Raw genomic sequence first — 23,939 nt, forward strand, 5'->3', positions numbered from 1 at the left:
ATTAAAATTTCCCAACACCAGTGTCTGGATGTCACTGTAAAGTTCTTCCTCCCCACTGTTGCCAAGTATTTGCTCTCTCTTATATTGTAGTCTTTAATTGAAATTCGATTTGAATAAAGAGACCATTTAAATGGTACACTTTATTACACAATATGTGTTAAACAGATGATAAAGTACCCACTCCACAAATAAGAATTTATTAGTTTTTTTAAAACACATTGTAACTATTCTGAGAGTTTTCATTTTGAATTTGAATGCAATTACAGTTGTGACAGACTCAAGCAGATTATTCCAGTGGCACAGGGTTTTTAAATCTTTGAAGTTATTCTCAGCTTGTGAAATAAATAATATTTTTATATAGATTTTAGTGAAAAGTCCTTAACTTATATCTTTGTAAAATAGCTTGAAATTAAGATTAGAGCCTCAAATAGCTTAAATGTCCCCAAATGGGATTATTTATTTTGTAGTAGCACAAAACAAACAAATGACCAAGTATTAAACAGAAAGTATGTAAGAGAGAGAGTGAAAAACCCACTTTGGTACCCTGCAGGTAATAAGGGGAACACTGTGTAGGGGTTAAGTCTGCAGTTGTGAACAGTATGACTCTGCTTCCACATTCTCACTTTTTTTTGCTATTAGATTTAATTACTTGGCAGTGCATTAGCTAAAGGAACTGCAATATCACTCAGCAGTACAATTCCATAAGAAACTAGGGAATATACAGTGATGTGAAAAAGTGTTTGCTCCTGTCTGGATTTCTGTTTCCTTTTTTTTTTTGTATGTCTGTCACACATAAATGTTTCAGATCACCAAACAAATGTAAATATTAGACAAAGATAAGACAAGATAACACTTCTACACGAAGCTGTTTATTAAGAGGAAAAAATCCAAACCTACATGGCGCTGTGTGAAAAAAAGTCTGTATTACAGACTCAATGTTACGAGACGTTTGTTTTCATTTCTTATCAAATTTGATTTGGACTTATGTTATTATCTGTAAGAGCAATACGTTGACTACTACACAGAAGAAGCCCACTGCTATTTGGAACTTTTAGGTAAAACAATAACGTGACACCAACGGTCAAAACGAGCTGGTGAAGGCTACAAGTATGAGTAAAAACTGAGTGGACACAATCCCTTTTTTCATGTAATTGCCTTGCGATTTCTGCTGTGGGGATACCAGCAGTACTGCGAACTGTGAGTAGAAACGTGTCATTTCCACTGCTGAAGTTGTTTAAATCACAAGTAAGTAAAGTACTATTGTTGTTTCGCTACAGAATATATAAATTAACTACAATGACTTTGACACACCTGCAATAAACAAATAACGACAAAGGAAGTGAGCTCAGCGTGAGTTTAATGACGCATTAACGTGCTTTTGGTAGAGCAGGATTTTTTGCAACCAAAAGCAGGTGCAAACACTGAAGATTGCACGGTATAACTTTTAAGCCGATTTAATAATAACACTGCTAACATTAAACGCATATCCAGCAAGAAAAGCGACTATTCTTACACTAGTTTCGTAACTCGAATGCGTTTGATGCTCAGGTTTTACCAATAAAAAAAAATCTAGTGCCGCCAGCACACTGAAGCAGTTGAAGGCGGATAATTCACTGAACTGGAAGTGTACGAGGAACGTTGAACGCGACATTATTTCCTGTTCAGAGGATATCTCGTCAGTGGGAGCCAAATACAGTTTAATGTGTTTGATGTTCAGGCATTTGCTTGACGTTCTGTTTGAAACTTGTTTCCTGAGCTATGGTCGCATAGAAAGCCCTCCGGAAATGTTTGGGGAATATTTCGATGCGGCTCGACGACTCGGAAATTCAGCGGGCTCCGCGAGCGAGGTAATGTTAGCAGGCAAAGCTAACGCCAGGTTAGCTAAGTGCTAACTTAGAGTTAGCAAAATAACAGACTGCTTTGATTTGTTGGTGTACGCGGATGTTTGCGCTCGCGCTAAACGTAGCTTCGAAGCTATAGCTCGAGACTTGCAAGTCTCGAGGGGAAAAAGACGTCCAGCCTGTGTTGACGGTGACGAAACTAGCAAACGTTACCTATCAACAAGTGGTCTTTTATTTTGAACTGTGTGGGTGCTTTGCTGTGACAGGGGAGAAAACCAGCAACTCGGGTCCTAGCGTTCGCACCACACGAATAACACACCTCATTTGACTGATTTGACCTAGCTGACGTTATCTGCATAGATAACATTTGCAGCTAATGTCAGGAGTTGCATAACATTCAGTGGTAATCTTCTTCCCTGGCACCAGTTTTGACACTGTCCTATTTTTGCCCTGATATCACCGGTTTAACACGACAGTTTGGGACAGATTGTGTGAGTGTGTGGGTTTGGGTGTCTCCATCCCAGCAGGTTTCGATGAGTCAGGACAGATTTATTATTCCCTGGCCCATAAGAAGCTTATATGCACACATGTTGACAGATACTGACGAGAGCATAAGTCATATTGAACCTGTTACTTGGACAAAATAACAAGAATCGCAGATGAAAAAGCCAGCGACACACAGCAGCAGCAGCGATCACCTCAGTAATAAGTTGTTGTGCGCAAGAGGAGTGGAGCTGTGACTTACAGGTACATAAAACCTGCAATAGGAGATGTTATTAAAACTGAAGAGTAAGCATGAGGAAAAAACGAGCTTCTTACAAAATAAGGCAGCCACGTCCTTTTCCAAAACTACATCACTTGTAGATTACTGAGACTGGGCTCCAAGCATGATCCATTAGACTTTTTAAATAAAGCTATCATGCGCATATATATATATATATATATATATATATATATATATATATATATCATCTGAACACAGCACTCCAAAATATAGACGGGGGTGATGTTGGGTGGCTTTTATCAATGCTTTTATTACTATCATTTGATAAATGCGTAAAAAAATCTTTCTCTCACACACACATACACACATTCAATTCTATGTACTAATGTCCTAATTAGGGCTGCCACAAACGATTATTTTGATAGTTGACTAGTCACCGATTATTTTTGCGATTAGTCGACTAATCAGATCATGTAAAATGTACGGCTTATTGCACCAGCATGTGTCTGCTCTTATATAACTATCATTAGCTTACAGCTTGATGTGTTTAAGGTATGTCCTAACTAAAAATAAAGACAAGATGATTGTTTATTAAACTTTTGATGAAATTTGCAGATTGTCTCAGTGGAGTTTAATAAACTCAGCTTCTTGCTATCTAAAATATAACAGGACACTGGAGTAAATTCTCGACCATCTCACACTTCTGTTTAATCAGTTCTTTTTGACATTTATTCAGCTGTGTAAAAACTATAACTTTAATCTCAGCCAAACCGATTTTCCGAGGAACAAATAAAATACTGAAAAAAGCCAAACAACAACATTTTTAAGTTATCTAAGTGACTTATATATATGAGTAGCAAAAGTCCGCGGGGGGTTTGAAAATTATGTGCTGAGAGTTCGATGTTCTGGCCGCTCTAGTGAGCCTTGAACTGAAAAACGAGCTATTGAGCTGGTGGGTAACAGACGTCTCCAAAAACGTCGGAGCACTTTTGCAAATATGTGATGTCTTGATAAACCAAGCAGATATTTGAAGTTTACACAGCTACATTCTCGCCTGAAAATATGCTAAAAGTTTATTTTGTGACCCAGAAATAGTAATAGGAGTAATATTAAAACTAAGTAGCTGCTGCCATTGTTGGAAACAGGAATTGGCTGGGCCGCACTATGAATCCTGGGATAGGTTGGGCCACGAAGGATACACCCGACCCATCCTTCACATCTGGGGAAATGAAGGACTCATTTTTCGGCCGTGTTTGGGGGAGTCTTCAAATTTGGACAGGCTTCGCCGTGTCGCTGTAATGTAATTGGCCTACAAATGCGGCCACCGAAATGTGGATACAGCTACAATACCAGGCACTGCTTCTTTTTCTTCGGGGTTTAACGGCAGCTGGACTCCTTGTACATTCCATGCTGCCATCTTCTGTTTCAGTCAGTTATTGCACTCTTAAATCCTACTGCTTATTCCTGCGTCTTTCAAGATCTTAAAAGGCTTTAAACAACTCGTCGCCTATTAAATTAGTCATCGACGATCTTGAAAGTCAACGTAATCGTGACTAGTCGACTAATTGTGGCAGCCCTAGTCCTAATGAGGGAAAATGGTCAATAGATAAGTTTTTTTTGTTGTTTTAAATTTTTTTTTAAAGAACAGCCCTTCTTCCATTTATATCAGTGTGCATTGATATATTAGTCAACAAAACACAAACCTTCTAAGCAAAGTATTAAAAATTATTCCTATTCAACAATGATTAAGTCTCTCTAGTGTTTACCACAGAACTTGTGATGGTAGCAGGGTTTTCCTTGGCTCGAAACTGGCCTTTATAGAGTTCGGAAAAAGTGTCAGCTATGTACCATCAGTGTATCAGCTAAGAAGAAACTTTACTCACATTTATAACGTGTGAATCGGAATCCTTTTATTGTCATTGAACATCATATGTTCAACGAAATTGAATAAATAACAATAAAAAAACAAATAAATAGTGAATATTTTAAAGAACAAACAAACAGATGTACAATGTTTATGCAGACATGCACTGTTGCGCCAAAGTATTGCGCTTGTCCTGTGTGGTGGTGATGTTTATGTTTATGTGTCAGTGTTTGTGTTGTACGTGTGTTTGAAGTGCTGATGTGTGAGTTGGGGTGGGACGTGATGGCTTGGGGAAAGAAATTGTACCTGACTGTGTAAATCCTGGTTTGGATGATATGAACTGAAATCACAGACCAGCCAAGTCTTTACTGTATGTGATTGGGCAATTTTATCAGATGCCTTCTTATTAAAAAAATTGTGACTTAAGCAGTGAAGAAAAGCAAACTGAAAATTTGGCAGGTTTAATCTGTGTTAATATGTTTTTCCGGTACAGTCATCTGACAGCAAAAACATGATGTGACCACAGAAAGTAGAAGAGAAGCAGAGAGATGGAACTTTTTTTTTCAGATTATTCCTTCATTGAAAACATGCCTGTTTCCCTGTTGTTTTGGCAGCATTGCTGTTGGAAATAAGTTAAGCACAGGGTTCTCAGTTCCTCACATATATGGACCTGTGCTGATGCTGAATGATGGGGCTTGACTCAAAATGCTGGGAATTCTATGATATACTACCATTAAAGCCAGTAGGAGAGTGTTTGTGGCACAGTATTTGGACAATGAACTGTACAAAAATGGAACCCAGTCAAAACCAAAACATTGCAGCTTAGCTAGTCGATCCAGTGCCTTTTGGAAAATACAGCCAGTATGGATGGAGACAAAGACGTTGTATTTATGTGCTGTTTGTGCATTTGATTCATTGCATTCACAGAGCGCATGCATTGCATTCAGTCTTGAGAAAACTCAAGAACTCAAGACAACTGAAAGACGTTGATGACCACCACAATAGCAACCTAACCAACCAGTGCATAGCTAGCTGGTTAGCATTGACTTAATTTTCAAAGAAGAGTGAGTAAATTGTGAAAAGTGAAGCAATTGTGTTCTGTGAATGAAATAATTAAATTAACGCTGGCATACAGTCAGCATAGAGCTGTAGACTGATACCATTAGTACTAGGGCTGGGCGATATGAGGAAAATCTAATCACAACATGTTTTGGCTATATCATGATACGCCGTATACTAATGTTGTTTTTAACTACATAGTGCCGTAGAATTCAGGAGACAAAATAAAACAATTGAAATTAAAAAGGTATTCTTTTTGCTTATATAAAAATTGTAAAATAAAAAATGTGATGACCTCAAATTACAGATCTATACAGTGAGTGACTATAAAAACACCTGACCAAGAACAGTCACAAGTATCACAGCTGATTTATTTAACATTTTCTTTGGCGTGTAGGGAGACGTTGACAGGCTGAGTTTAAAACAGTCTTCATTTTGCAGTGGATGACTTTTCAGCTGGTGGAATAAATTCGTGGTACTGCTACCTTTTGCAGCAATAGTTTTATGGAAAGCTTTGCAAATGACTGCATTTTGTTCGGCATCCTCCGTATGAAATCCAAACGACAGCGAGTATTCCCTCGCATGTCTGAAACTCCCGCAGTCTCCATATTTTTCCCTATCTGGTAGTATATAAGCACGCATGCTCAGCGTAGTGTGCTAGGTAGAAAATGTCCTGGTTGGGAGGGGGAATTAATGATGCATTCACAGCATGTGGTAGAAAAAACCCCAAAGCTGATACACTGCAGACAGCTTAATATTTCCAATTTATACATGATGATTACAATAAAGCCATTTTAACCATTGTACGTGGAAAAACTTGCAAATATGCATGAAGTATATTCAGTATATTGCCCACCCATAATTAGTACTACATGATTAATACCAGCTTACTGTTGGAAACCAACAAGCAAAAGCTCCTGTTAGGGTTGGGCGCTAGAGCTGGGCGATATATCGAGTTTTTAAAAAATATCGATATATTTTTATACGAGATATAAGATGTGACAATATCCTTTATATCGATATAGTCTATGTTACGTTATAATTATACTTGTGGAGCCGCAAGTTTGCCTCTCTTTCGTCCACTTTCGTCTTTACGCAACGTTACTCGGCCTCGCCTCTCCTTCACTGAACACAACTCCCCCTCCTCCCCCATCGCTTCACCTGCAGGAAGCGACAAGATGGACACGGCAAATCTCCGTTAACGAGTTACTGCGCATCGCCCCGTGCGTGGGGCTGGACGGCGTCAACGTGTTAGCTAGCTAACCACGCTAACGAGCTAACCACGCTAACGCCATGCAGCCCAGAGGTGCTGCACGGACTAAAATCCTTTCATTTTCTCAAAAGTTGACAGCGTGCCTTATGTATGAATTCTGGTTGTGCTTGATGGCCGCGAACCGATTTTATGTGGAACACGGCGCTCAGCAATCTGTCAAAAATGTTTTAGTACGACTTTGGTAAGCTACGGGGCTGCACCGCTTGATGGATTGTCGGAGCATTACGGCTGAGGCTCGCGGAGTGATACGTACTGTGCTTCAACGTAATATTACCCTACTGTGTATAAGGACCATAAATGGCACCTGTTAAGAGACGTGGTTGCGAAGCGGATTTCAAACTCCAGGCTGTCAGTCACGCAGTACAAGTTGGGAACAGAGCAGCTGTGAAATCTGTCTTTGTTATTGTGCTCAGCGTCTTTTAGTTTACATTTTGACTGCACAATTGTGAGCTTTTTGTTATGCACAAAAACAACATTGTTTTCTTTTATTTATGGAGCATGATTATTTAATAAATGCTCATAATTTATTTTATGTACATCTGCTCTATGTTAATAAAAGTGCCTGTGTGACATCTGGGACACAGCTTTGACTAAGAACTCTCTTTTTGTTCTTACTTTATGGCTTTAAAAAAATATATCGAGATATATATCTTATATCGCCATCCAGCTAAAAAATATCGAGATATGAATTTTGGGTCATATCGCCCAGCCCTATTAGGCGCTTTTGCTTGTTGCTCCACTGCCTTAAATTTGATGTCATTGTTTTGGAATGAGAAACTGTCGCACGCATTCCAGTGGTGATTAAAATAATTGATAAGGCTGCAGGCATTTAATAATTCTATTTTTTTTTATTCTATTGGAAACAGTTGTCCATTCCCCTTGCTTGTCACCAGACAATCGCAAATTACTGTTGAACCTTTCTTTTAACAGTAAACTAATACCAGAAAACCAAAATATACTGAACATGTTACAAGGAAGCTCATCATTCTTATTGCCCTATCTTTGATAAATGCTGCGATTAGCCTGACCCAGGCTGCAAATGTGCTGTAAAACCGTGCATTCTAACATGGGAGTCTATGGAGATTGGCTACGTTTTGGAGCAGGAGGGCCAGATTTAATGTGCCTGATGGTCTTAGTTGTGCAGCTCTGTTGTTAACAAATCTTGCTACAATTAGATACAAGTTGTAGAGCAGCTTGCTTGCTTACCACATACATTTTCCGCCTTCCATTTCAGATTTGTTTAGCTACATTTACTCTACACTTGCACGGTCTTTTGCTCTTAATATGCAGTGAAAAAATTGAAAGCATTTAGCTTTAGACTGTTGCTTTCCACAGCACAGCAACTGCACGAAAATTGTTGTCATAGCATTAAAGTGTGAGAAAGGACCAGAGATTCCAGGTTATTGTTTTCATAATTCTAAACAGGTTGAAAAAAGGTTACATGAAAAGCAGGATGTTGTTATAATGAAACTGTCACCTGCCCCCAGCCAAATAGAAAGAGATTGTCCACTCTTTTTTTTTATGTCCAAAAACTGCACGAGTCCAGAGAGTTGGCAGGATAAGGAGCACCGAAGACAAAGGGCAGCTATACTCTTGTGTACTTTTAGGGTTATGTGTAGTATCCGCTCACTCAATATACATTTGTTCCTCTGCTGTCTTCACTATAGGACTTGCAGCAGTGTCACTCACAACATGAACTCGGCTGATTTTTTTTCTAATTCCATAGAAGCCTTTTCCCTGCTGAGAAAAGGAACTTCTCATTTTTCTTTTTGAAACCATATAATTAGGTGACCCTTGAGAGATGCACCCAGCTGAGGTAACAAGCAGGAAGAACTATAGTTAGGCTGTCTTAGCTGGTTTGAAGTAAGATGTACCAGTTGCCTGTGCTCTTGATTTCAAGATCACAAAGCATGGAACAAAAAGAAAATAAAAGTTGGTGCTTACAAATATGTGAGCTGCAATGTGGAGAGAGATGGCAGTCAGCAACATTCTGTACACTCCCACATAGTCCTAATTAGTTATAGTGAGGACACCTGTGTGGGTGTGCCGCCTGTGTTTGTGGGCTGGAATCAGAGCGCACTGTCATATCAGTAAAGTCAATCACAAGAATGAAAGAAAATCACACCGAGGACATGATCTGAAAATTACAAAACAATACAGGAAACCAAAGTGTTATCAAAAGTCAGCCTTTTGATTGTTACTCAGTTGTTTGCAGTGTTGTTGAAACCGCGATTTATCTGCAAATAACAGGACTCTTTTCTGCTAAATTAGCATAATAAGCATATTCACTTGGTGTTGTTTCCCACCATGACTCAAAGACAGAAACACATGGGCCTCAGCAGGCCTGCATATATCTAATATGTAAATGTGGCAAAAATGGAGTTTGTGCAATTCTACTGAGCTTGAAAGTCAATATTTGGTATGACAAAATCAGATTGCTCTTTTCTGTGTTCATTATTCCTTCATCTTTGACAAGATCCCCAAATGCAGTTCCAAACCATGACAGAGGCTCCACCTTGTTGTACAGATGCCTGGAAACACACACTGTTGTACCTGTCTCCTGACCTCTGGGTATTTGGTGATGATTTAAACCTAAGATTTGAATCCATCACTTCAAAAGTCCAGCTGCTTTTCAGTCCAGTTCCTGTGTCATTTGGCATACCTCATTCTTTTCTCCCAGTTTCTCTTCCTTAAGCATGTCTTCTTAAAAAGGACACACTATGCACCAAAAGATCATATAAGTTATCAGTTTTTGGCTAATAACGCTTTTACTAATTGGTGCAACAGTTCTATTTTGTGTTTGTCAGTGATGGCAAATTCTGTGTATCTGAAGATAGAATTATATATTGGTTCTTTGCTAAATTCTCTTACGCTGGTTCATCCTTTGAGTTAGGTGCCTTTTGTACTTGAATGATTCATAAGTCATAATAATAAATCGTAACCCATTCCTCTGAAAATGGTCAGGTAGAAGGACTGGACTGAAAACAAGTGAGTGAAGTAAAAATTTGAAAGACATTTAGAAATCCTGGAGAACTATTGCTCAAGATTACTGGCTTTTTGGAGGCCGAATCTAAAGAAATGAGAGCTGGCTTGAGGCTTTTGAACAGTACTGTACGCCACGGTATGAGGCTATAGTGAAACTGATCGCTTCATCACACAGCCGGTAAGGATTGGACAGAGTCAAATCGTTAAGGCTGCATGGTTACACTTTTACGGGTGGCAGTCGTATTAATGCTGCTACCACTGTCATTGCTACAGTTATTGTGTTATTTGGGGGATGCACACTTCTGATGGTGACCACCTCAGACTTTACCCTTCTTTAAAATTGCTGTCTACTTAAAAACCAGAGTGCAGTTATTTGTGGCTGATTTGTGAAGTGATGTAACCACCGTTCTTATGATGGCAGTTCTACATATAACACTTAGATGTAACTGAGTAGACAGTTCCTAAAGTCATTTGACTGTGCCAGGGCCTCTGACTCACCGTCTTTATCAGACAGTCCATGTACAGTATGTTCTGGTAACAAAATAATGATCAAATTCACTGTTGTTCCAAGGCAGCTGGCAACTGTTAAGGTGGAATGTTTTCCTACATATAATTTAGTGCATGAGTTGGCAGCTTGAGTTGTTCTGGCTGTTTAAATGCTCAAACATCTTTGTCTTATAGCTTTAAAAAAAAGATACACAATTAAAAAACAAAACAGGGAATCAATGAAAAATAACGACAGTAAGAAGAAAATGAGACAAGAAGAGAACTATCACTGTTGCCACATAAATGGACACTGGTCAAAATGGTCAAAAATGAAAGGGTGCCAGATCTTTTCACATTCCTTCAGTTTCATTTTAAGAAAAATTCCACTTGCTCCAAGTCTTAGCTCAACTAGCCAACAGTGACCATTTATTTTGGTTTTGTCGGCCCTCTCTCAACATACTCTTGAGTGGTGATTGCATCTTCTAGCATTTGAAAAGATGTGCATTAATTAACCAAGCTGTAAATATTCTTATAGCAATCTTTGTCAGAGTTCCTTCACAGTTATCCAGAATTGCACATCAATGATTCTCATCCTCAGCTCCTCCCCTCATGTCTTAATCACTCCCACTAGAAATGTGAGCAGAGGAGGCAAGAAAACAGCCTTCTAACAAAAACGAGTCACCTTTGACTTGGATCCATCACTTTAAAGCAGTGCCAATTAAATGTGACCTTTGACATACTGTTCTGTTATAGTGTAACTACTGTTGTGCCTGTGATAAGGAGGTGCGTTATTTTTGGTTCAGAATAACTGGTATTTTGTTTCAAAGTGTAAATGTGCCTGGAAGAACTGGTTACTTTATACATTTACATGATTTGTGTGTGTGATTCTGTCTTTGCCTTCCAGGCACTCGAGCAGCTGTTTGGTGTATGGCAGAATGAGTCTGTTAGATAAAGAGACAATTTTAGCCACATGAAATCAAATGTAATTGATTACTGTGTGGGTAAATGTGTGTTGAATCTGTTATGAATAAGGGTGCTAATTTTAGTGTGAAGTGGAGGCAGTCACTTATCACTTATACTTATTATACTTAGGACTCACCTGTTTTTCTTCTTTGTACTTTTTGAGGGTGTTCAGGCGACTGTATCCCCAGAGAATGGAAAACAGTCTAAAGTTTCTGGGAAAGACCAAGAATGGAATTGTGTGTGGGATCCTTTTTTTTTTTTTTTTTTTTAATTTTAGATCCTTTTAGGTATTTTTTTTTTTTTTTTTTTTTAGTTTTTTATTAAATTGTTTAATGTAAATCCAGTATTTGTGTTAGTGACCGTTTCTATTGTAGTTTATAATACGGAAAATTGTTTTGCTTGTCGTAATTGCCTTTTGTAAAATTTGGAAACAGCCCTGTCTAGCAAAGCGTGGGCCATTAGCAGCAGGGTAGAAATAGCTGCCTGCTACCCAGTCGGGGGTTGCTGCTTGTGGATGTCACAAGTGCTTCATAGTCCCGCAATGTTGAACACTACATTAAAGGCATGGTACATAAAAATAACAAACGCTGGTCTGCACCAAGTTCTTCCTCTCTGGTCAGTGATCGAAGCTTAGCTGCTGTCAATTTAATTCACAACATGGTGCAGTGCAACAACATATCAGACACTTTTTTTAAATCACACACAGAGAAACAGTGAAAGGCATGAAGTTTGATCATCTTTATAAAAAAACAAACCCATAAAAGTTCTTTTAAAGAGTCCTGTTCCTACAGTCATTTATTGGAACTGTAGACATAAATATATTCAATTTTATTTATATAGCGCTAAATCACAACAAAAGTCGCCTCAAAGCGCTTCATAGATACAGAGAAAAACCCAACAATCATATGACCCTCTATGAGCAAGCACTTTGGCGACAGTGGGAAGGAAAAACTCCCTTTTAACAGGAAGAAACCTCCGGCAGAACCAGGCTCAGGGAGGGGCGGGGCCGTCTGCTGTGATTGTTTGGGGTGAGAGAAGGAAGACAGGATAAAGACATGCTGTGGAAGAGAGACAGAGGTTAATAACAGATATGATTCAATGCAGAGAGGTCTGTTAACACTTATACAATATATACATAAACACCTCTGCAGATGACACACCTGTGCATATCCTGGGCCCCTTCAGCAAGTCTCCTTTCTGAGCCGCCTTTATTACATTTTAGGAAGGGAATTTTGTGAATACCTCCCGACATGTGAGAAAGATATTTGGGCCTGAGCACGACTGCATAGTAACCACATTGCATTGTTAATTTTGATGTTTATCTCTGAATAATTGGCTTAAAGTGAAGTATGTGATTTTCCATTTAGTATGAGTGTGTCATGGTTGTAAACAACCGCAGTCATTCAGAATGCTCCTGCTCACCAAGATATGAAGACGAACCAAAGTGACTGTGTTCTCTGCGTATTAGAAATTTCCATAACAAGTGTGGCATCGAAGATTTTTGACTCAGTCCAGCTGGTAAAGAAACAAGTCTTCCGTTTATTCAGCAGAGTGTGTGGCTGCATTATTATCTAGCAATTCAGTTCAATTTTAGTTATACAGCGCCAAATCACAACTACAGTCGCCTCAAGGTGCTTTATATTGTAAGGTAGACCCTACAGTAATACATACAATGGCAGAACCACACAGGTGAACAGTGCTTGTAGCAGATATTCCACCTGGTCCTGTAAAAGCTGTAAATCTTTAGTTATAAGATGTAATATAATATAAATTGGGGCCACATGTCTGTGGGATCTCAGTATTTGATTTAATACTGACCCAAAGCGTCATTTTTTTATTTATTTTTTTGTCCCTGCCTTGTTTTTTTTTCAGTGAGAGACATGGACAACTCCGTCACCCTGTGGCAGTTCCTGCTTCAGCTTCTGTTGGATTCCAACAATGAGCAGCTCATCTGCTGGACCAATGACGAAGGGGAGTTCAAACTGCTGCAGGCTGAGGAGGTGGCCCGGCTGTGGGGAGCCCGCAAGAACAAGCCCAATATGAACTATGACAAACTGAGCAGGGCACTCAGATACTACTATGACAAGGTAAGCACGTCTATAGTCTTCTATCAGGTGGGATACATCGCAGCTGAAAGCTCAGGTTTTTTTTGTTCTTCAAGTAACAGTTATTACACTTTCAGTTCATTAAGACTGAACATAAACCATTCATTGTTCTTCAGTATTCTTAAACATTCAACCAATTGCAGGCTGGTGTTCATGTAGGCCAGATGATGTCAGGATATGTTTTTTCCTGTGGCTGATAGGGTGTGTACTGTGTGGTTGGTGGGCTACCAGCTGCTGTGAGCCTTAACTGCCTTGAAAAGTTGTTCTTTGTTTTGTTTTTTTTATTATTATTTGGGTGTTTTAAAAATCCCCCTCACCCAGCTGAACATGGGTATTTTAAAGAAGCTAGCAGAGGCAAAAGGGCTAAAGCTACTCATAGCCAGTCACAAGCTAGCAGGCTAAGTACAGGCAAAGGATCAAAGTGGTTATGAGGAGAATTATAGAGACAGGTGAAAAAGAGAGTAGCGTAAAAGTCTCTTTATCGAAGGAGTTTATAAACATACTGCAACGTGATACAAGTTACTGCCATTTGTTTTGCTGTACGAAACTGTTGCACCTGCTTCTGTGCTGTAAGCTAAAATATGTCAGGTCACTTGTTTTCAGAGTTTGTACCTCTTACAGCAGGAGAGCAGTTTATTTTCAGTTGTTTAAGTGAGAACTTGTGAAAACTGTAAAGTTGAATAATTTCTGTTATTGTGAAAATAAAACTTTTTTTATTGAAGAAAAGTTGTTTTTTATTTTATTATAGGTTTTAGAAAGAAAATCGGGTATAAAAAGAAGATCTGTATCGGCGGGATGCAGTTACAACAAATCAGAATCAGCCAAGAAAGTTGCAGTGATTGCAACTGTAAAAATCTGAATCTGAGACTGGTCTGTTACTGGTAACACCACTTAAGTAACACAAAGAGTGACTAGTGAAACAGACTTAGCTTTCAAAGCTAACGGAGGCAGAGGGTAAAGAGCCAAAAGCACACAGTTGTGGCAATTTCTCAATTTTTTTTTCCTTAGTCTGAAAAGATTTATATACCGTCTGTGGTTTTTGGACTCCTCATTTTGAAACATGCACTTTGGAGCCAAAGCTGACCATATTTATAAACTGTGCAATGCAGAGACCTACAGCGGTAAGTAACAGACTAATAAAATAACTGAATTTCACTGAAATTGAAGCACAGACTTATTGAATGGGTTTTGTCTCACAGCGGGATGTTATTTATCAAATTAGGCCATTAACATACTCAAACCCTCAAATGTGGTCAAGCGATCGAGTTCTTTGACTCCAATTAGCAGAGCTAAGGCAACCATAACCGCATCTGTCAATCCAAGCTGACATGCTCCTTACTGTAAACCTCAGTAAAATCCAAACAGGAGAAGTAAAAACAAAAACCCCTCAGCTACCATGCATTTGTTGTGAAGGAGTAAAATAGCCATTAGTTGGAAAACCATTTTTAAACTGGGATGTAAATATGCTTTTTCACGATGTCAAGTTAAGGCTTTTAAACTGGGAGTCTGTGGAGATCACTTTGCTTTTACAGCCAGGTTCAAGTGACCTTTAGAGGACCTGCAGTTTACTCATGGTAGCGTCATTCAGCTTCAGAGATGGCACCTTGGGCTGAGGGCCATACAGGTTCAGATCATCTCTGATTTCTCTAGTAGAGATCAGCAATAGTTTCCCCACTAAATGTGCAGCACAGTCTCCTGGCCTTGTTTTCTAGATACTGATGATTGTTTTATAGATAAGATAATGCTGGAGTATATGACATTAGCACAGTTAATCTATGATGAATCACTTGTTCTATTCTTGTCCTATTTCTCGAATTTCAAAAAGCCCCTGAGGTCAGATGAAGCAGAAGGGAATTTTAAATTTGAATATTTAAAAATGCTCCCCGGCATGTTGTCCAGGAGGCGGAATGTTAGCTACATAAAGACTCACATTCCAAAACGTGTACTGTAAGTTTGATCACATTCTGATGTGTGTGAAATCAAGTGTGCAGCTGTTGTGTGTTTTGAAGCAGCAGCTGGAGACTCGGAGATCGTTTCCTCCAGACAGCTGCATCAAAGAGCAACCATTCCAGAGTATATACAGACGTATAGGAAAACAGTTTTCAGTAGTAATCTGTGACACATGTGGCACCATGATTGGCTTCAAAGCAGTAGTAATGTCACCGAATCATTCCCACTTCCTCTTTAAGTACCACACTTGGTTGTCTACAATAAGAGTCAAATGCATTTTTGAGTGTGGGGAGGGGCCTTTCAAACCTACTGCTCTGTGACATGTTGAAGAGAAGGAGAGAGCTGTCTGTCTCCCACTCTGCTCGCGGTTTGGCTGAGTCTCAGGCTGACCCTGTGGGCGTGCAGGGCAGGGCTGGTCTGGTATGTTTGGCTGCAGCATTCGTGGTTAGTAGATTCGTACAGACAGGAAAGACGGATCTGTCCCACGCACAAAGCCTTTCTGTGGTTTGACTCTATATTTTTTCTTAGAAACATACTACCACAGTCTCACACTGCACTAGCTGTGTGCGTGCATAATTATCACGCTGTGTTTCTGTTTTGTAGAACATCATAAAGAAGGTGAACGGTCAGAAGTTTGTCTATCGCTTCGTGTCCTATCCTGACATCCTCAAAGGAGACGTCACTCGAGCAGAGGGCGTGGATGCGGGCGCAGGGGGTACCACTCCACTATCGAAGAGGGCAGACGACATTGTGCAGGAGGCCGAGTCTGGCGACAGAGCCAGGGTGGGAGTTAGCGCAGCATCTCTGGCCTCCAGCACCAAGCAGTCGAACCGCAATGACTACATTCACTCTGGCATGTACACGTCCTTCACGCTCAACTCGCTGCAAAATGGGCGGCAGCTCTTCAAGTCCATCAAAATAGAGAATCCAGCAGAGAAGATGGCTGAGAAGAGGGCTGTCACTGCCGCTTCACAGGGCCAGGAGACGCTGCCTCAAACGCAGCAACCCACTGCTTTGCCCTCAGTCATCAAGTTCGGGAACACCCCTCAAAAACCAGCACCAGCACTGCCTCCTCAGGTTGCTATAGAGCCCGGCCTCATGCCCAGCCCCTTGGATTCTCTTCAAACTCCTCCCCGCAGGGCTGAAGACATCAGCACACACTCCTCCCTGCCACCACAGACCATTTACTCATTCGATAACATCCGCCCATCAGAACCAACGTTCAGCCTCCCAGATCTGACCTCAACCAGCCCCTCGCCCAATCTAGTGCCAGACTCTTCCCAGGAGCTGGTGATTGACAGCGACATTGAGTCTGGATCTTCTCAGCCCACAGACGCTCAGGCACCGGAGCCCACAAATTCTCAGGCACAGGAGAAGGCAAGTATACATTCAAACGCAGAGAGACGGTCACTCTGCTCAGTGGAACAATCACACATCATCATAGTACAGTACTGTGCAAGAGCCTTGAATCACGCCTCAATTTTAGTTATAATTAAAACTGAAATTATTAAAATTTTGCTTGGAGGTGCAACGATTTATTGAAACATGTGCAAACAGACGTGGAAGTACAGTACACACGAGATTGTACAATTTTAAAGAGCTTGAAACTCCATATTTGGTATGACCACCTTTATTTGTCAGCGGTACTTTAAGTAGTCTTTAGGAAAAGTTCTCCAGACTTCTTGAAGGACATTGAAAGCCCTTGTTTGGATGTTGACTACATTTTGTTCTGTTTCTGTTAAAATGATCCCACGCTGCTTCAATGCTGGCTCTGGGTGGGTCACTGACTGATAGTAGGGCTGTGCGATATGACCAAAATCTCATATCCCGATATATCGTCCCGACAACGCTATATATCACAGAAATGTAACATTTTCTGTAAATTCTGTGAATCTCGGGCAGCTCGACTTGCGTGAAGTGTTTTCAGCTGCGCGTCATGTACCTGGAGTCGAGTGTTTTAACTGATGCATGAAACGATACATTTTTAGACATAAGTTGTAACGGCCGCCGTTTTCTTTGTATTTATTACACGGCGTGCTGCGTTCTGTTCTAACGTTTGAGTCTAAGGTTTATTTTGAGCACCTGACGGCTCTTTTTTACTTCTCATCCATAAACTGTCTCCATACTCTTTCACCTGATTCTTGCATAGGTGGTAGAGGTTTGCCGGGTTTCAGTCTGAGGTGGGAACCGGTTTCCTGCATAATTTGCATAGTACAGTTTTCTGGTCCGTGGCAGACTTTTCATAACCAAACCATGTCCATGCTACAGAGGGACACGGCCTCTGCTGTGTTTAACAGACTTTGGATGCTCACTGTTGGCAGTTTTGCCAGCCTTTTCTTCCCAGGACATGACCTTTAGATACTGTTCATCTGCTATAAGTAATTTTTTTGCCCCTTCTTTTTGATATGCCAAGTTTGCAGCTATTAGCTCTTTCTGAGTCACCTTGCAAAAAGTGCAAAAAGAAATAGGATTGCCAAGTTTTCTGTTACATGTATATACAACACTGTTTATTTATGTGCCTTTCTTTTTTGCTTGAATGATTCATAGGTCAGTGTTAAGCGACTAAAGAAACAAAACCAAAAAAAGGACTTGGGGAAAAGGCAGCCAATATCTGCAGAAAAATCTTTGACAGGCCTTCAGAAAGTCTGGAGAACTCTTGTTCAAGATTACAGAAAACCACACAAAGTCTGGAGTTTTACACAGTACTGGATATCATACATATTTAGAGTTTTCAAGCAGTTCATTTTCTTTAAAAATGGTTGAACTTTTTTTATAATACAGGATATTTGATTTAGTTTATTATGTGTGTTTTTATATTGATAGTAATGTCTATAAAAGAACGTCAAAGTGTATTTTAGAATTCTGCAGCTGCTTTTTTGTGATGCCATAAATACTGGTGATAAAACAACTGACTGGATTACTCCATAAATTTTACAGTCCTGTCAAAGTCTGACTTTAATCTCCTCTCAGCGCTACACTCGATGCACCTTTACCAAGGTTATTATAGTTAAGTAGAACTCAGCTAAAACTTTGACTTGTCTGTTAGAATATATCTTTTTGACGTGGTACACCTGACAAATACCCCTCCATATAATGAAAAGTAGAACTAATTGAAAACAATAAACACCAAATTAAAACTAGACATTTTAACAATAAAGTTAAATGGAATGAGCATGCCCACTAAAGTCACTATGGACTCCTGTTCTAGTTCTCTTTGGCGGGTTGTGCTGATTTGCTGTCCATCATATTGAGTCAGATATTAATAGTTTGAATATGTCAGAGTAAAAACAGAGAACCTGTCTTTGAGCAGCAGATGGAGAGCAGCGTTGTCCTGTCTGGAGATGAGACCAGCATGTTGGACACTGAAACCAGTTCCTCCTCAGTGAGCAGCAGCACCACAGTCAGCACCCAGAGCTCAGGAAAGGCACGCAAGCCCCCCAAAATCCTGCAGCTCAGCCCACCAGCTCTGCTCGTCACTGCCTCTGACTTCTCCCCCATGAATCTCTGCAGCCCCTCACTGCCTACTGCCTCGCTCACACCAGCAATGCTTCAGGTGAGTTCACAGAAACGGCTCAAACAGGTAGTGATCATGTCCAGCAGGGGGCAGCAGTGCTTCAGGATTAACTGATGCTCCCTTGCTTTGTTGTGATGTTTGAGTCTTCCTGGTCATGCTATTTACAGATCACATGCCTGCGTGCGCTGCTGTATAAAATGTCACAGTCTGTTAGATGTAATTGTGTTGTTTGTCCCCCAGCAGGCCAGCCAGGTCTGGTCATGAGATCCAGCTCAGACTGAGTTCATGTTTTCTCTGTTCGCAGCCTGTGATGGAGTCAGAGCTGCACTGGTGGCATCAGAGGTTTTAGCTGTAGTTGATTTTTAACGCATGGTGATCCATCCTGTTATTTCCTGTCTTTCTATAAAACTAGATCAAAATCCTATCCAGATATTTTTAGACTGAATGGGGATATTTTCAACTAACGCAATGTGTGAGAGGTCTCGATCACTTTTAATGACAATGAAAGAGTAATTTCCAAGGTGTCATGTAAAAGCAGTTTGCTTCTGTTTGAATGTCTATTTATGTTTTCAGGAAACTATTGTTCTTTTTTCTGATGTCTAACATAATGTCTGTGTTGTTGGGTAAAGAAGTTTTGCCACTGGGGAAAAAGTCTCTTACGTCACACAGCCTGGGACTTGTTTGTCTTTATCACATGCATATTTATTCATTCAAGTAGCTGTGGATGTGCAGATTCTCTATGATCCCCTTGGGTATCCTGCAGCATCCTCAGCATCCTACTTCCCGGACCTTGATAAGGTCTATTAGTGCGTTGTAATTGCATTCTCAGGGTTCCTCCGCGAAATACATTCTGCTGCTGCTAATGGGCAACACTGGAGTCGAACAAAAGCATCGTGATCCTAACAGTTAGACTAGAAATAAACTCCAAAAATGCAACGTGACACCTCTGTGCATCACAATGACTAGAAAGTCATGACTCTGTGTTTTTGCATATTTGGATAGTGAAACAGTGAAGATGGAGAGGGAAGACATGCAGCAGGCCGCTGCTCTCTCACTCAGCCAAACTGACACCCAATGTGTATTTATTTATTTTTAAAAATCTGCTATAAAAACATCTTTATCATTTACGTACATTAATCTCAGTCTAGTTTAAGTGTGGGCCTTGTTTTGTCCTCCCTAGACTCCAACGCTTCTGCTGACTCCAAGCCCGCTTCTCTCCAACATCCACTTCTGGAGCACGCTCAGTCCGGTCGCTCCACTCAGCCCAGCCACGCGACGCCAGGGAGGCCACCTGTTCCAAGTCAGTGCCGCTCTCTGCTCTCAGTCAGTCTTTCTGTATCTATCGGTGCATCTAACTCACCCCTTGATAATCTCTTTCAGTTTCCGTCGGTCGTCACCCCCCAGTTCCAGATCCCAGTGCACAGCATGGACGGGACCAACACACCTGGCCCCATTTCACCGGACCCTCAGAAAACATAGGAGTAGCCCGTCTCCTCCTCCCCTCAGTACCAACACATTTGGACCCAGAAAGCCAGACACCTACTCTTCTCCCGCTCCTACTCCACCTTCTCCACCCACATCCAGGACGATGAGCTGAGTGTTTATTTCACATCACTCTGGTGCTTTGAAGTTCTCTGCCACAGGATTCACACTACGCTCAGGTGTGTGGAGAAGTGTCGGTAGGCCTGCTGTGTGACTGCTTTGCTGTGCTCGTTTATTTTCATCTTCACTATTATCTTAATAATACCAACACACTTAAACCGAGTCTGGCTTTTTTGGGGCTCCTTGTGTCACAAAAGTTGAAAGAAAGTTGTTTTTTGAAACCCCTTTTTTATGGAAGCAGGATGTGCACGTGGACTGAACCCTCAGCAGCTGCAGTCTTCATACCTGGACACACGGAGCAGCTGAATCTTTCCTTTTATAGACTCAGACCTTCTTTTCTCGTGCTAAAGTGTTCTTGCCAAACACGACACCGGGCCTGCTCACAGTGATTCTGTTTGGTTTTGTGCTCAGTCCTTAACTTTTCCTCTAGTTTAACGGATTTATTTCAACCTGCATGTTTACCTGCAGCTCCTCTATCTTTTAGCCAGGTCTCAACACAAATTTAAATGTTAAGCCTTGCCTCAGCTGCTCTGTCTTATCGTGACATGTGGCCATAATCCAAGCTGAACCATGAACCTTGCCTCGGTGTATCAGCTCTAGTGAATCGTGCGTCTCTAGTAGAATAGGTCTGAAATCCAGAATGAGCTGGTCTGCCTCCGGTTGGTAAAGCTTTCACGTGGGAATGAAAGAAAGCGAAGCCATAACTCTTTCTCCAAGCAACGACAAATCCTTCATTTGTAATTCAGGCATCATGTTAACGGCTCTTACCATAAGTGTCTCAAACAAACCATGTAAGAGAAAAGCCGAGAGAAAATAGCATAGCAGCCACTCTACTGCCACTCCAGCAGAAACCGCTAAAGCTCAGTGATTAATATGCATAACATTAGTTCAGTATGGATGAAAGCTCACCTGTGCCAACACCAGTTTATCATTATCTGATGTAGTTATGCAAAAGACAGGTGATGTGGAGAAGTCTCCAGTACAGCATTAAAATGTATGTTTACAGCCTCTTGTTTCCTAACACTGAGGCTTCAAAATGTTTAAACCAAAACCAATTGGCAATGTCGTGGAGACTGTGTCCATCTTTTCTGTACAATTTGTTTAACATGCAGTAAAAATGGCAGACATCATATATACTGGGTTATTCTGTCAGCTGAGGTGGTGTTTTTAAAGACGTAATATCTTTGAGCTGATGTATTAGTTAATCTTTGGTGGGAGCTGAAACCAGAAGGATTCTTCTCCCAGGAAACATTCCCAGCATCTTTTACAGCCTCACTGATATCTGACGTGTTGCTTGGCGTGTCAGTGCTGTTGTTGGTTCCCAGCACTGGCTGTTAGTCATCTGAACATGCAGTGACGAGCCAAAGCATTTATGGTCACCCCTCATCATATGCTAATGAACCTTCATGTGCCACAGTGCACACCTGCTGTGTTGGGGATTATATCAGACAGTTGAAGGTGGTTTGTTGGTTACTACCCCACACGCCAGCCTTGGTGTTCCATATGTGTTGTCGCTGGCCATTGTAAGAGCTATCTGCTTGTTTCTCCGAGATTTACTAGTTCGCAGTTCGCTCACAGTACCTTTAAACACACCCCAGATTATTCTCTCTTCATGAGAGCAGCCATCATGTTGTGGCTCATCTCCAGAAAAGCTCATTCCCCCTTAGGACCCTCTATTCGCTGATCAGCCATGAGAGGTTTGCACCTTCTTTGCCACTGATTTTAAAGCCATACGTCTGAGTGACAGACTGAAATCCCAAAGGTGGTAAATCCCACCTTTCTATGCTAAACATGCAAATTGTACATGACATGTTTACACAATACTTGGATAAAACACACTGAATTTTGTGTGTTTACCAGACTTTGCACCCCAGGGATGGATGTTGGGGAGTGGGGGAACTTACTGCTCATTTCTGCTCAACTAACTGACCCCACTGTCCATCAGAGTGATATATGGTGCCTTACCACAGCCGCGCCCACGTTTCTCCCGATACTGGATGGAGGTAAAGCGATGGAACAGTATACCACAGCTCTCCTCTTCGCTTTTATGCCATATCTTAGACCAAACCCCGGAAGTTTGGAGTAAAACTTCACCAGGGATGTTTTGTGCACAAGCACACTGCAGCTCAAATGTGCCGCAGTGACCTTCTGGATGCTTTACTGTACATACGGACAGCAACATGCACAGCATGTAAAATGTAATCAGGCAGTGTATTAAAGTGGGCAGCCATGTCTGTTTCCAGCCTGCTTCTCAATGTTCTACTCAGAAAGTATATGAATATATATAGAAGACCTGTTTAAGCTTTTGTTTGTGTGTAATCTTCTTTATTTTCCTGTAACACAAATAGAATTTTAAGATTAATTTCTATTTTTGTAATGGCCAAGTAGTTAGATGTCTCCTATGTTGGGTTTTCTGATTTAATGTTCTCTCTGTGCATGTGTTTCCTCTTGTGGATTTAGGAGGAGGTGGCAACGACAGCCCCGTGGCGATGTTGGCCATTTTTGTTTTGTTTTGTAGGGAATCAAAGCCTTATGGGATAAATCTAAATCTGCATTTTCTATGTTATGTGTTTTGATAATAGTGCTGATATTGTAAATGCAGATGTTGTGATGAAACGTTTGCACTTAAATCTTCGGGGTTCCTGTAGTATTGGATTCTGTCACTTTTCTATGCCTCAGAGTTGCTCTTTGAAATGTTGTTTGCTTACTGAGAAATGTCTATTTTCCCAAAGGGAGGAAACAATTATGCACTTGGTATTTTATATGGCAAACAAGAGTTTAATCTTTTACCGTGTATCAAATAAATTTACAATAATTTGTAATCAGGCACTGCCACTTAATATTTATTTGTATGACTTTATACCCAATAGAATTGGTAAGCTATATTGCATATTTTTGCAGTAACTTTAATGAAAAAAAAACTATGAAATAGCTGGAATGTGACCTCAACCTCAACTCCATTTAAAATTTCCTCTTGGCCTTTTATTCATCGACATATTTGTTTTTGTATTCTGATTTTATTTTATTTTTTCCCCCCTTGACTTTTCCTTCAAATGTAAAATCTTGTTTTGGACAAATTGAGCCCCTTCTTGCTTTGTATTGTCCAGTTCTCCAACTGTTTGATGCTTTTTTCAAATGTTTACAAGCTGCTTGTCTTAAGTGGCGTATTGATGTGCGAGGAAGTGTTTATATCAAAAGAGTTAGGTGAGACCAATAATAAAAGATCTCTAACTGACTGCGTCTTTAATGTCCGCCAGAAAACAAACACGTGCATACACTCACACAAATCAGTTTCACTTTTAAATGAATTTCACTTTCTAAACTTATGAATTTAATTTTATTGACTGAAAATGATCAGGAATAGCCTCTAAATACATCGATTCTCTGTTGTAATTCCAGTAGTGCTGTAGTCCAGCAGCATCAGCATCAAGCTTGAAAACATTGCTACATTGTCTACATCACCACTTTGAATACAAGTTGTTCCAGACTAGGTTATGTGCTTAAGTTACCACATTGATCTGTCCAGTTCAAACAGTGAAAGCGTCTTGACTGAAAACTCTTGAAAGACTTTAA

At 40.5% G+C, this 23,939-nt stretch overlaps 1 protein-coding gene across 1 annotated transcript; it reads left to right on the plus strand.

Moving 5' to 3' along the window:
- Positions 1-1,612: 1,612 nt before the first annotated feature.
- elk4 (ETS transcription factor ELK4) lies at positions 1,613-23,601 on the plus strand. The gene is made up of 6 exons (XM_040003336.1): positions 1,613-1,847; positions 13,068-13,282; positions 15,854-16,627; positions 18,561-18,803; positions 19,945-20,064; positions 20,145-23,601. The coding sequence occupies exons 2-6, from the start codon at positions 13,076-13,078 to the stop codon at positions 20,241-20,243; spliced, it is 1,443 nt and encodes a 480-aa protein (XP_039859270.1). The 5' UTR covers positions 1,613-1,847; positions 13,068-13,075; the 3' UTR covers positions 20,244-23,601.
- Positions 23,602-23,939: the final 338 nt, after the last annotated feature.

The sequence above is a fragment of the Simochromis diagramma genome, unplaced genomic scaffold, assembly GCF_900408965.1.
Source record: "Simochromis diagramma unplaced genomic scaffold, fSimDia1.1 OVJJ01000646.1, whole genome shotgun sequence".
Taxonomy (NCBI): Eukaryota; Metazoa; Chordata; class Actinopteri; order Cichliformes; family Cichlidae; genus Simochromis; species Simochromis diagramma.

Excerpts from the sequence above, each read along its gene's own strand:
- elk4 (XM_040003336.1), top strand. The coding sequence starts at position 13,076 with ATGGACAACTCCGTCACCCTGTGGCAGTTCCTGCTTCAGCTTCTGTTG. Across the intron at positions 16,628-18,560 it reads ATTCTCAGGCACAGGAGAAG|CAGATGGAGAGCAGCGTTGT; the intron begins GCAAGTATACAT and ends GTCTTTGAGCAG. Across the intron at positions 20,065-20,144 it reads AGGGAGGCCACCTGTTCCAA|TTTCCGTCGGTCGTCACCCC; the intron begins GTCAGTGCCGCT and ends AATCTCTTTCAG.